We start from the raw sequence: 14,537 nt of genomic DNA, 5'->3' as shown, positions 1-14,537 counted from the left end.
TTGGCACCTTTGTCACACGATGACATCTTCAAATAGAAACTCGATCGGCGAGCAGTGCACCACGTTGCCGCATTTGTCGCACGTTGCAGAGATTAAACTACTTTTGTTTTATATTTTTACCAGGTAAGGCCCACTGAGCTACAGGGCTATTTTTTGAGACGCGATCTGGCCACAAATGATCGCGCAACAAAGTGTCTTTTCACGTGGAAATGTAGAGCAGCCAAATATTCTAAATTACTCCAAATATGATAATTGTTTTTTTACCCTTCTATCTGGCAACAAAACTGACACCTTTTTTAACGAGGAGTCATGTTTGCATAGACCACAATACCTGCAGTCATAATGCAAGCAAAAAACATAACTCTGATAATGTATGCACTGTCCTTGAAGTTGATTTATCCACACCCGAGACAGCTTTCCTTAGAGCCTAGTCTCACCAAAAAAAGGTGTCAGTTTTGTTGCCAGATAAAAGGGTAAAACAACAATTATCATATTTTTTACTGGCAAATGAGGCACCAATGGTTACTCCAAATACTTTAGATTCGTGGTTCGAATCCAGCGGCGGCCCTGGTGTTTGCTGTGGAGGTTCTAACCAAAACATACACGTCGTCTGCCCCACGGTGCATCTTCGATTTGGCACGGTTGGCTATGTACGGTGCCAAAGAAGTTCAACATACATACGGCGAACATTAAAGATGCTACAACACCATTCGCAGAAGAAGGCCAAAACTTGTCAAATTTGAAAAATCGCCCGCAAAATCAGACAATTGGGATGATACGTAGCAATAATCGTAGTCGACTGCGAAAACTTGACAGGATCCTCCAGAAAAAGAGTCATGAGATTTGTTATATGGTGTCACGTAACAGTTTCTAAAGCCACTTTAATAAGCTTCTTTATCGAAACCGGGAAATGTATTCTTTAAGCACTGAAAAGATTATTCATATCATGTCAATCCAACATACTGTATATGACATTTCTCGGAGCTGGAATTGAGCCTAATGAAGTGAAAAGCCAAATTGAATGCGGTGGGGCTTTTGTGCAGCCACTGGTGACTAGTTTGAGACCTTTGACTTAAGATACGCGAGTTTAATTATGGGTCTCGCTGACACTTGGATTCAAACCCACGATCTCTGAGCTGCCTAGTTTGGAGATTTGACAGTATTAAGCTCCGTGAACCATCTGTGGCCTCCTTGGGGTAAATTTGTTACCAAGGTGAAAAAGCTATCAAAGTGACCTCTGTGACATTGGCACGATTTCCTTGAACAGTTATTTGAAAAAAAAGCGAGGCTAATTTGAATATCATTTTGCGTGTAATGTTTAAAAATGTTTTGCTCTAAATTCTTAGGAGACATGTTTGCATGCTTAAAAGAAAGAACATGTACTTTACGTACTTCAGTGCCTCTGTAAGGCTTTTTAGTTTTATAGTTTAAGGTATGAGATGATAAAATGAGGGTTATTAACATTTATGACCTGAAGGTTTGTTGTAGCTGTGCCCATTGTAAATGCTCGCGGATTTTATTTCCAAACTCAGAGCACAGTGTGTCCTAGTGAAGACTGTGTTCACCATTGCTTGTACAAATTTACAAGTCGTATGCATTTTCCCGTGCGTTAAGCATTGAATGGGCACACTTGATCAACGTATTTAGCATTGCAACATTTCCCCCATTCATTTATAAGTAACTTTTTTTTGTTAAGTGTTCTAAAAAAAATCACAACCAATTGTCCATACATGTCAACCCCAAAATAGTTCAAATCTGTGAGCCTCTCCTAGAATAACCTTGATGAAAACCCAAGAAACCGTGGCAGAACCCCAGAAAACTGAGACACAAACATTTCACCGTCATGTAAGCAAGGGCAAGCCGACTGAGCTTACTTTGTAGAAATAGCCCTCAGGTATACCACTTAGTGAATTAAATAATAACATTGGATAGTTGTGATTGGTTTCCCTGCTGTTTCCTCATGAAGAGGCTGTAGAGACGAGCTTTACCCATCCGTACACATGAGAGCTGACCCATCGGTAACTGCTGCTGGTTGCACAGATAAAAAATTAACCCGTAAAAACTAATTTTTTCACTATAAATCCTTTATATGCGTGGCGGCTAGAGTCCTCTCGTCCTCTGGCTTGAGATGGCTGCCACCTATGGGTCAGATGATTGTCTGCCACCATTAAGCAATTGGTAATTATAATTAAATTTTTTTCGTCCTAAAAAGTGTAAAATTTTGGAAAAATTTTTTCACGAATATAAATTGTCACGCACAACGAGTCTGTGTGCAAAAAGTCAGCTCGATTGGATCACGGGAAGTGGGTTAAAAAACGACCGAAAGATTTGCACGGTCGTAAGCAAGCAAGCAAACTTAATATAAAGGGTTTTAAAAATATGGTCGAGTGAATTATTTTCAGGTAAACAACGACATTAAATCTGAGAATCAATTGCCCGGCTGTGAGACACTCAACAATGTGAAACACTGCGAGTCTCAAGGGTTCAACATACATACATACGTACACATTTAAAGCTTTCGTGACTGCAGGGATTCATCTTCTTGGTTCTTTCGGTAAAGTCACGTAGAAGGGAAATAATTAAATAATAAAAATAAAACATAATAAAATAATTCTCACGACGTTTCGGCCACAACGCAAGCAGCCGTCGTCAGGTGAAGAACAGGTCATTCAGACGCTGTCTTTCCGACAGACCTGTTCTTCACCTGAGGACGGCTGTTTGCCTTGTGGCTGAAACGTCGTGATAATTATTTATTATGTTTTATTTTTCTTATTTTATTATTTCCCTTCTACGTGACTTTACCGAAATAACCAAGAAGATACGTACACACGTAATGGTTCTTGAAACTTGACAGGTATGCTTTGTCAATCCACCGCTGGATGAAGGCCCTTCCAATGCTGTTTCGGTCATGGGCATTGTTTAACCCTCCTTCACCATGACGGTCATTGCCGATTGAAGCAGTGGGTGGGTGGGGGGGTAGCAGCAATTCAGACGTCGGTTGCCGGCTGAAACTCCACCAGATCCATCGTGCATTGACGACTACTCCTCTGCTGCCTCCAACTTGCAATTAGTCGCGTGAGATGTCTCATGAATCAAACCTTTATTAACGGCTTAAAATATACGTTGTCGTAAAAATTAGGAAGGAAATTTCAAAGCAATCAATAACTTCTCCGCCAAAAGCGCACTACTTTGTCTGCGTGTAATGTGCGCCTTTGGTGGGGTGGGGGTGGGCTCCCACATGTATGCAGAGGGAGATGTGGGAGTAACCTAAACTATTAAACAATTTATTTTTGTATTTTACCAGCTAAAGCCCACTTAGCTACATAACTCTTTTTCAGAAGCGACCTGGCCATAAATGATAGCTCAACGAAGTGGCTTATCACTTGGAAATGTAATGCAGCCAAATGCTCTAAAGGCATGTTGAGTCTGAATTCACGTGACCACGGGGAGAACATGCAAACTCCAAGTATACAGGCGTCAGGGTCGGGATCGAACCCACGACCTCCTGTATACCAGGCGAGGTCGTTAACATCTCGCCAATGTGGCACTCCAAACCACGCTCTACCCCAAACCACACTCTACCCCAAACCACGCTCCACCCCAAACCACGCTCCACCCCAAACCACACTCTACCCCAAACCACGCTCTACCCCAAACCACGCTCCACCCCAAACCACGCTCTACCCCAAACCACGCTCCACCCCAAACCACGCTCTACCCCAAACCACGCTCCACCCCAAACCACGCTCTACCCCAAACCACGCTCTACCCCAAACCACGCTCTACCCCAAACCACGCTCTACCCCAAACCACGCTCCACCCCAAACCACGCTCCACCCCAAACCACGCTCTACCCCAAACCATGCTCTACCCCAAACCACGCTCCACCCCAAACCACGCTCTACCCCAAACCACGCTCCACCCCAAACCACGCTCCACCCCAAACCACGCTCTACCCCAAACCACGCTCCACCCCAAACCACGCTCTACCCCAAACCACGCTCCACCCCAAACCACGCTCTACCCCAAACCACGCTCCACCCCAAACCACGCTCTACCCCAAACCACGCTCCACCCCAAACCACGCTCTACCCCAAACCACGCTCCACCCCAAACCACGCTCTACCCCAAACCACGCTCCACCCCAAACCACGCTCTACCCCAAACCACGCTCCACCCCAAACCACGCTCCACCCTCGCACATATGAACTGCGGAGTGCCCATAGATACTTTTGCGTGGAAAACTTGCCCGTTGTTTCCACTGCCGATACGGGAGTTCGATTTGGTGATCTCTGGATGGCAAGACCAGCTTTCTAACCATAATACCACGGCACCATCTGCAGCAGTGTAATTTGTTACAAAAGATACCGTTTGCGAAATGCCCTTTGGGGGGTTGTGCAAAGCTGTGAGGCTGCCAACACAAGCTGTCTTGAAATAAAAGAAAGCATTTATTGCTAAGCAGCACAAGGTACAAATAACAAAATTGAAATGTCGAGATATGGGACCCGATGACGTCGTTTGCATAAAAAAGCACAAATCGTTTTCTCTTTTTAATTCTTAAAATCAATGCATCATTGACAACCATGAATCGTAAAAGCAGAAAAAACACTGAGCAAAGGGGAGCTGAGGTATGCAAGAATGGACAAAGAAACATCGGATTTACCGTCAACTGGGTACAAGTCAACAAGAAGAAAGATGAGTCGGTGTTGCAAAAAAAAACCAAAGAGCAAATTCCATAGTCAACTTAAAACCGGTATGAAACAGTTAACTTTTATATTATATGCCACGATGCATATTTTAACTCTCCCCCCACCCCCCAATGAACTCAACAAATATCAGAAAACCATGATATTCATTATAATTTTACAGCTAAACTATTTATGTACATGACTTCTACCTTAAGCCACCTTCACTGTACATGGCATATAAGGGAATCTCTCGGTAAATATGGGCGCAGCAATTGGACACAACATCAACTGAAATATACATGACACGTACACACTTGCTACCGTATACAAGCGCTAATTCGCACAGTTTGTACTTTATTCACCCCCCACCACCACCACCACTCCACCGTTTTGGTAAACCAGGTTTTGAAATAGACTTTTAAAAGGTAGAGCTTTTAAATGACGCAAAAAGGTTTGCAGCAATCGCCCCGAATCGCGGCAGTGTGCCAAGGAGAGCTTTTACAGCGTCCCCTCGTGTGAAGTCAATTCATTTTAGTTTCAGAGTATATAGAAAATGAGTCTTTAAGAGTTACATGTGCTGCACCATTGCATCCGTGTGCCATTTGTTATTGTGCTTTAGATCTGCCGAAGGAAACTTTCTCTTGGGATATTTTGTGCAGTTTTTTTTCGTATAATTTTTGTATTATTCATAGAGGACGATATTACTTTTTTTGAGAATAAGTACAGCACTGTATTAATGTGCCGAATGTGTCCTTGGAACGATGGTACAGCTAGATGTAACATTCTTTATTGTTTCGCCAGCTGTGAACAGGATGGAATGTGAGACATAGCGCGTGTGCGAGCATTTCACTGTAGCATTCATTAGCCTTGGGGGAAAAAAATTCAATGAGCACATTGAAAAATACATTCTTCACATAGCCCATTCATTTTTCCTATTCTCTTTACTTTTATAAACAAGCTTACAATGAAAGACAAAAAAAAAACACAAAATACCCACGAAGGAAATGAACACCCGAGATCCTAGTCACAGGTAGAATATTATAAATTAATACAAATTATAAATCTTTGTTCTCGGAACCACCGAACATGTGTGCATGCGTTGTCACCATAATCAAGAATGCAATTTGTTTGCACGCTCCGTGGACGTAAATATGTATGCCACTTTGTTTTCATTTGAAGCCTCATCCAAAACACAAATGATCGGCATGAGGTCCACTTGGTGGCTACACGATGGGGAGATGTTGAGTACATCAATGCAGTGCTTTAAAAGGCAAGTTTACAATAGTTTTTTTTTCTTTCCATTAAACAAACCAGTTTTATTTTTTTGAACATGCATCCCTTAACACAACCGGGGTATCCAGATGTGGACATTTTTTTAGGAGTGTTATGTTTTAGAGTATCGGAGAAAATAAGTAAAACTGGTCATCATTTTCTGTTCTCTTCTCACACCGTACACACATATATATATAATATTTACGCAGTGGTCTTCTGCAAGGGTTGAAGTCACAACTCAGTGGGAAAATGATCACATAGTATTTGTTGCCTCTGTGGCGTAAAAGCACATCTTAGAATTAGCATTATAAAGTTTTCAGCAAACATTGTAAAGGAGTTTGTGCCGTAAAAAACCAAGGTTGTAAAGTTTATGGTTTCTTCCGTTATATTTTTTCTCGTTTTTTTGTTTCCCCCACCCCCCCCACCCCCCCATTTTTTTGAAAAAAAAAACAAAAACTGATTTTTTTTGGAGCATCTTCTTGGACAGTTGACACATTTGCCAACTCGTGGATAAGAAAGCAGTTGAACGGGTGGGAAAAAAAAACATTTCACGTTGGCAAATATCAGCGGGAGCGGTGCCCGTCGACGATGGAGAGAGGCTCGCTCACACGTAGTACTCTTTGTCCTTGTTTTTCTTGCCCTTGCCGGGCGCCGCCGGTGGCTTCCCCTTCCCCATCGCGCCGGCCTGCTTGTCGGCCTTGCTCGCCGAGCCGTTGGCCTGCGCCGGGCCGGCGTGGGCGGTCGACGTGGCGCTGCTGCTGATGTAGTTGCGGGTCTCGTCCACGTGGTACGAGCCCTCGTCGCGGTTGCGATACTTGTACATGGCGTAGAGCAGGATGACGATGCAGAGGGCCGCGGCGGCCACGATCCCCACCACCATGCCCGTCGTGCTGCCAGACTCGCGCACGGTGATCTCCGAGACCCCGCCTGCCGATCCGAGGCCCGGGCCGAGCCCCGGCCCCCCGCTGCCCGCCTGCCTCCCACCTCCGCCGGGCCCTGGCCGAGCTGTGGGCAAAGACATTGGTGAAGTTACTACCGCTGGGACCCCCCGCATTTTGGTGCTGTCCGACTCGGGCACGGTGGGTGGCACCAGCACCACGTCGGGAAACTGCGCTCCTCCGCTCTGACGCGTGTTCATTTTGCCGGCGGGGAACTTGCGTCCGCTGCCTCCCGGCTGGGCCGCCACGGTGGGCAGCGCCGCGCCACCGGCCGTGGCCGCGCCGCTGCCGGTGTGCCTGGCGGTCGAGGCGGCCGTGGTGGAAACGTAGCCGGGGGCCAAGGTGGTGGTTGTGGTGGAGACAAAAGCTGAGTGGCTGCGGCCGTCAATGCCGAAGGCCAGGCTGGGCCCGAAGTCCTCGGCCTCCCACTGCCGCGCCTGCGCTTTGTTGTAGCCGCCCCCGCCACCCGTCGCGGCGCCACTTTCAAAAGTCGTGATGCCCTTGTCGGGATCTGCCGTTACCAAGCAACACGGAGGAGGAGGAGGAGGAGGGAGGGAGGTGAGTACTCTTCTGCTGTTGCCTTGAAGAAGGTGGAAAAGTCCCCCCCGAGGGGTTTCTTTTGTCGGCGAGGGTCAGGGCGGGTAAGGGGGGGTCACACGGAAGCCGTGTGGGTTTGGCTGGGAGTCGGGTCGGGGTTTCGCGGAGAGGGCTTTTTGGATGGGAAGAGCAAAGGTGAGGAGGCATGGGAAGGGTTTGCCGGGTGTTCTCCTCCGGGCTGGTGGTCGACGTGCGTGCTTTGGTGGGACTCAGCCCAGATGAAGCTGTTTTGCCGTGACTACTGTAACTCCTGCGAAGCGAGAGAGACGAGAGAAGTGATGGTGGTCACAACAAAACGACAGGGAAGAAAACACTGCGATGTGCACGCATTGTTTGTATAAATTGTAATTGATGATTTTCAATCAATGTGTACTATATACTTTTTTAATCCATGATACTTCTTTTTATGAAGTACGGTAACTGTGGCATACCCAGGAGGCACATTTTCTCGTTCTTAGCACCCTAAAACATTGTAGAACTCAGTAAGGTTAAAGGGACAACTTCTAGTTCGTAGTTGGTAAGAGAAAATAAACTATTTACAGCGCTGAAAACTATTCAGTACGACATAACCTAATGCAATATTGTTCCATCATATCGTGTATGCAGGACCGATGGCATTAGTGCAGCCTTTAATGATTTACTTATTAAATGTAATTCAGCATTTCTTCTATGGCCAGGTGAGAGTGCATCGAGATTAATTAATTATGCAGGTAAGACTTGCAACGACCTTCGTTATGCAAGGACATTTTTGTTCAGCTGTTTGTAATTTTTGACGTTTAGGACTGGAGTTATGACATTGGCACATTTTAATTTACTCTTGCGAACGACGTCGTGGCTTTCAGTGTCGGCAACGTAAGGGGGGTCGGGTCCTCTTTGGTGATTCTGCGCCATTCCGGGCATCTGCAGCAATTAATCTGTCAACTGAAATGGCTCGGTTGACAAGTTCACTATCGGCTACCGTACGTACCCGATAACAGTAGAGCAATTTAACCGCCACCGCCAACCAACCAACCAACCACTGGAATGTGATTACTTGTCACAGTTGAGGGTCGCGGTTCTATATATATAAAAACACTATCTTTTTTTGACATGTTTTAATGCCTTGAGCAGTTACAGGCATCGATGTGAACCCATTGCATGAAACATATAAATAAATAAAACCCATCAATTCCTGAATTAGCTTTTATTGCACACATTGAGAGCTTGATAATCAAAATGAATCTGTTTGGAATTGATTAATTGATTCACCATTACACCCATATGACCCAATACTCCAGTACTTGGCTCTTAACTACCCTACTATCCTGGCCACTATTCATCCCACCCCAGGAACATTTGAAGGGTATGCCACTTCACCATGAATACGCCACCAAACATATAAAAGCAGTGTGCTGCTCTGGAGGATTATATAATATGTTTCTATCTCTACGTATCATTTTTTGTACGATAGCAGCTGGTATGACAAAGATGGTAACAAGAGCAAATAGAATTTACGGAATGTATCAATTCACTAATGCAAGATTGACAGAGTGGCTAGATTGTAATGCTTAGAAAACCAGTTGGCTTATGAAATGAAAAGCGTGCGGCGTGTAATTGTCGGTCAAGAAAGAGTAAACTTTACTCACGTTTGCAGTGTGCTCCCAAAGGATATTGCATGAAATACCATGAAGTTAAAACGAGAGTTAAGAAATCTTTGGAGGTCATAGAATTACAACAGACTTACACCATTGTCATTTCACGATCAAAATATTCATGGATATAAAAAAAAAACCTTCTATAATAATGATATTACAGGACAAGAAAAACAGCCCATGATTAAATATACATACACATGACTCAATTTGTAATAAGTGTTACTATGAATCCTCATTTCTGGATTATTTCTATTAAAAAGGTTCACATCTATTGGACGCAACAATTTAAATATTTCTTTGAGGGAAAAAAAAAACCTCCCTTAACCTTGAAATGGAGATTGCCCGATAATTGATTCAAGACTATCCACAATTAGGGCTCGCCTCAGCGCATCTGACAGCCAACTTTCCGAGGACGAGCTTCCGTTTAGGCATTTCACCCGCATGGGTGAAATGGAAGTATCGGGTGTGGGGGAGCGCACGATGCAGCGGAAGAGTACGTGAGCCGGGGGAAGAGTTTGTGAAGAGTTTCTGTACATAGTCTCGTGTCTCTTAGAGCTCTCTTCACTTGAAACAGTAATTTTGCTGTGACGGTTCCACCTGAAGACGGAAGCTCGTGTTGCCTCCGAAACGTCGTGATTTTTTTATTTTTTTATTTTCTACCTACGTGACTTTACCAAAAAAAAAACAAAGAGTATGGACCCTTGCAGTCACGAAAACTTCAAATCTAGAATGGTTCGTGAACACAGGAAAAATTAAGTGAGCCAGGGAAGAGTAGGTGAGCCCGGGGAAGAGTTTGTGCAGAGTTTCTGTACATAGTCTCGTGTCTCTTAGAGCTCTCTTCACTTGATACAGTACTTTTTCTGTGACGGTTCCACTTGAAGACGGAAGCTCGTGTTGCCTCCGAAACGTCGTGATAATTTTTTTTTATTTTTTTTATTTTCTACCTACGTGACTTTACCCAAAAAAAAAACAGTATGGACCCTTGCAGTCACGAAAACTCCAAACCTAGAAGAGTTCGTGAGCCCAGGGAAAATTAAGTTAGCCAGGGAAGAGTAGGTGAGCCAGGACGTTCAGTCATTGCCCCCCCGGCGCAATTAGCTACGACGCGCGGATATGTTTTCTCTTGCATCCACGGCGTGTCTTGTGGCCTTTGCCACTTTAATTCTGCCTCGGTGTCGACCACAGCGGCGGAGGGGGGCCTCCGATGCCGGTGCCTTTGTGTCGGCGCTGGTGGCAGAGTAGCTCGGGGAACTTTTTAACACAGCCGGCGAGGAGCTTCGGGTGAGGCTGTCCGCAGCCAGCGTAGACGAGAGAGAGTTTGACCTTAAAGCGTCCTTTGGGTCTTTTGTTATTTTTGTTGGCCATGTTTTGCATGAGTGAACGTATGTATGTTTGTTTGTTGTTGTATACTGCTGTGATGGAAAGGTGGGTGGGTCTCATGTAAAAGGAAAGAAAACATGGAGAGACATCAATAATCTTTAGTCTGTGGCTGCTTGTTGATACGTTTGGGCCTGGGAGAGAGAGATATTCAACCAGGTGCCACTAGCACAGCTCATTGGGCAATCGTATTAAGTAGGATCACTACATCTCACCCGATCCAAATTTTGAGGTGTTTGATGAGCAATACAAACAAACAAAAAAATATTTTTTTTTTACAACGAATCTAATTGTGTTCAAATAAGTCTTCTTGCACAACTGATGACTTACAATCAACTCCCAGATTTGCACAAGACAGACGTTATTATAACAAAATAAATTGCAGTGCTACGTAGAACTGACTATACAATCCTTCGCTAATAATGCGAACCAGGAATGCGCGCGGGCTGACACATCCGTGTAAAAACGAGGGAGAGAGAGAGAGAGCGAGCGTACGAACTGCACACTGTGGATTGAAGAGCCGTTATTTCGAGGTCACCGCTAATCAGCCAAGGATAGTTGAGCGTAGGGAATTAAAATGGTGGCGATGATGGCATGGCGAAGCGCAGGACCGGCTGTCTGAGTCTGACATGCATTGGCTGTGCGGGACTGACATGATGGGCTGCACTAGGGGTGAGAGCGAGAGAATGATGAAGATGAAGGGGGAGGTGGGGAGTTGGGGGGGGGCGGGAGGGGGGTGGGTACGAAAGGGGAAGAACATAATCCGTGAGCATAAACCATGCCCAACAACACAGAACCAATAAGATGTGTCACAAAGCACAGACATTAAAGTAGAAAATAAAAGACAAAAAACTGTCTGGTGCTCCATTGGGTGCATGTGATGTGTGTGCGTGTGTCTTCGCAGCGGGAATGTGCCAATGATTCTGCGGTGCCGGCATCTGTGGAATAACTCGGTCCTGAAAAAATGTACGCAATGGTTATACTAGTTTTGTTGCATCTCAAATGAGCAACTTTTTGTGAAGGATGCCTTGGCTTTAATCGCTGTGCATTGCAATTATGATTGGAATTTCGTTCAGTCAGGGGAAATTGCCTCCTTTGATTCGGCCGCAGTTGCCGCCAACAGACTTTTTTCGTCACGAAAATCACGTTCTGTGTTTAGTCTGTTTTTGGCAGTCTTTCGTTGGTGAAAATCTTTGTTTGTGCCAGCTAAGACACGAAGAAAACAGTCAGTTATAATTAAAGGGGGGGGGGGGGGGTGGGGGGGAGCACGTGTGTGCGTGTGATTGCAATGGCAGTGCGGCCTCGTGAAGTGCAGAAACGGGCCATTGAGGATGTTTTAAGACTCGAACGTGGAGTCAATTAGGAGAAACCGTCATGCTGATGGGGTTGAAGAGCCAGGGGGTGGGGGGGCGGGGGGCAGGGGGCGGGGGGAGGTGTTAATTCAACGCGAGCGCTGATTGACCCACAATTTCATTAACGTTCAGAGACGAGGTGCAGCCGGGAGCAGTCTGCCATCCACCCCTGCAGGAATTGACCACCGCTAAATGGAATGCACGGTCGTGGTGGTGGGGGCTTTGCGTGGGACCTGTTTTTTTTCTTACTCCTTTAACCGACCTCACAATTGATCCTTTCAAAGTAAACATCTGTATTTTGGTGCTCAGGCGTCGGCTTTGACCTGCCGATCGTGCGCCGTTTGGCGCTGGAGACCTCGGCCACTTGTGGTTCAGCCCGAAGGTGGAACTTTGAACCGTGGATCGCGTTGGCTTGTGGGTTTTGGTAGCTGCAGGCCTGAGGGGGAGGATCGCGCTTACAAGGTGGTACCTGTGTTATTTCGTTTGGCTGTGTCAATCACTGAGACCGTCCCGTACACGCCCACGTTGAACAGGTATTCCGTTGCGACATTCAAAACGGCAAGACTCATCGCGGGTTTTCACGGGAGCCTGCTATGACTGAATGCGCGACTTGGGTTCGATGCATAGTTGAGGTTTCTCAGCTCTCTCTGCGTGTCTCTCACTTGTGTTAAGTGTTTCATTAAAAAAAGGCAACATGAAAGAATTATAAAAACGAGACTGGCGACAAATTAATATTTTATCTTGTCTGACAGTGACTTAATGCTAACACTTTGTTCCCGCATAACAATTCGGCCATGGTACGGGTACATGACGACTCGCATTAAGCTGAAGTCACAGATTTTTACGGGGCTCTAATTTTAATTGTTATTCGAGTCAAAATAATTGAACTTGAGTTTAGCCTTTCACAGGCCCTTGCTAAATATACCCATGTCCTGACCAGTCCAGTCCAACATATCCTAAACATATAAAATAACATTTGACCTACAATTGAATACCTTTTTTTTTAAGTGACACAAACATCCCTATTTTGTTACGTGTGATATTACGTGAAAAACGGACACTCCAACGACCACCACCGTTCGTCAAACAAGGACGGCTGGAAGGATTTGCAGAGGTAGATTTATGGAGGAGGGTGAAGAATGACAACGCTTTTGGTTCGTTGAGATTTTCTTCATTACTGATACGCTCGGAGGGAAACGGCAGTCGGCAATTTCCACCCAAAAGCGATCTTACTGGGGAAGGGCCCAGGAACGCGACTCGCTGAATGGGCGGGGCCCATTCCTGCGGTCACTGTTGATCAGCGTTTGATGCGCAAAACAGCCGCCGACACAATAAGCTCCGCACAGCGGCTTTTTTTTTTACCAAGCACCAGTAACGCCTCCAGAGTCTGAAAACGCGTGCAATGGAAACGCACGAGTTTGCAGGGACCGACAAGTTTTTTTTTCCACTCGCTTACCTTTTTTTGAACATCTGTTTTGAAAAAAAAGGTACATTTTCATCGGCAACAAAAGCGGGTGCGTAAAACGTGACACGTTGCATTTTCGCCTCCCGCCCTTGATCACAAAATAATGTTTATAAACAGGAGCATTTTGTTTCATCCACTCCCCATGAATGATTTAATGCACCGTGAAGCATCGGACTTATTTCTGCGAAGATGGGCTATACGGCACCTGCTGTCTCTCCCACGAGACGGCCGTGGCCCACTTGAATGCTAATCGCCGTGTGCCGTGCAGCGTCGTACATGCTCACCGGCGAGAAAGGGCGCAGTTGGGGAGGTCACTCAAAGGACACCTTCGTCGTGTGATCACGAGCACCGCAGACAGCTAAAGAGCTGTGTTGCAGGTTAGCGAGAGACATTGCCGTGGTTGAAACAGCAGCTAAGTCGGGCTGAGTATTGCGGTGTGGTGGTACGAGAGGTGGTCGTGGTGGTCGTGGTGGTTGTGGTGGTGGTGTAAAGTCTGTCCCACCTGAGCTCGTGTCACACTCCTCCAGGTCCTCGTCGTCGCTCGGGCACTCGGCCGAAGCCACCAGGATGTCGTCCGTGTTCTGGATGTGACAGGCGGTACAAAGTTGACGCGTTAACGTCCGGTTTGTGAAGCGCGCAACGTGTTGGTGAGTTTGGTGGGCTTGGGCAGGACGCGTCGCCGGATGGGGTGATGACCGGTGACCGGGAATAATAACCGAGTGGCGTCCAAGGATTTGAATGCGTCAGAGAGAACTAATTCAAGTCCGTGAATGATGAGGAAACGTGTCGCATCAGTATTATTAGTGCAGTCCGCAAAAACAAAGAATTTCAACGATACACAAAACTGTGCACTTATGGGTACAAACACCTCTTGGCCTTATATAGGAAACTACCAATCTCCATCGAATTTAGAAAACGTCCATGTGGGCAATATAAAGGGTGACCAGGGTTGGGTTTTGCCCTCTATGGGGTTCACCCTCTATGGGGTTCACCCTCTATGGGGTTCACCCTCTATGGGGTTCACCCTCTATGGGGTTCACCCTCTATGGGGTTCACCCTCTATGGGGTTCACCCTCTATGAGGCTCCCAGTGGAAGATTGCAGCAGTGAACATGGATTACTGTACTGATCAATCCGAATCAGAACAAAACCGGTCAACAGTTGTATCCTTGTCTCAATGCTGCCCATCAATTGATTACATATTATCAAGTTTAT

The 14,537-nt window shown here is 45.9% G+C and overlaps 1 protein-coding gene across 10 annotated transcripts in view; it reads right to left on the bottom strand.

Moving 5' to 3' along the window:
• Positions 1-4,475: 4,475 nt before the first annotated feature.
• Positions 4,476-14,537, bottom strand: part of LOC144937111 (neurexin-1-like) — a 392,794-nt gene continuing 382,732 nt past the window's right edge. For 7 of the 10 annotated variants that reach the window (XM_078864391.1, XM_078864387.1, XM_078864390.1 and 4 more), the window contains 2 exons: positions 13,826-13,904; positions 4,476-7,409 (listed from right to left, as the gene is read on the bottom strand). In XM_078864391.1, the coding sequence (XP_078720517.1) occupies positions 6,565-7,409; positions 13,826-13,904 (924 nt within the window). In that variant the 3' untranslated portion in view covers positions 4,476-6,564. Of the gene's footprint in view, positions 7,410-7,438; positions 7,746-13,825; positions 13,905-14,537 lie in introns of those variants that run through there. The other 3 variants (XM_078864393.1, XM_078864394.1, XM_078864395.1) reach the window with 3 other exon arrangements.

The sequence above is a fragment of the Lampetra fluviatilis genome, chromosome 18 (assembly GCF_964198595.1).
Source record: "Lampetra fluviatilis chromosome 18, kcLamFluv1.1, whole genome shotgun sequence".
NCBI classification, from domain to species: domain Eukaryota; kingdom Metazoa; phylum Chordata; class Hyperoartia; order Petromyzontiformes; family Petromyzontidae; genus Lampetra; species Lampetra fluviatilis.
Note: the sequence above shows the minus strand (reverse complement) of the source record. Positions and strands in the feature narration are given on the sequence as shown.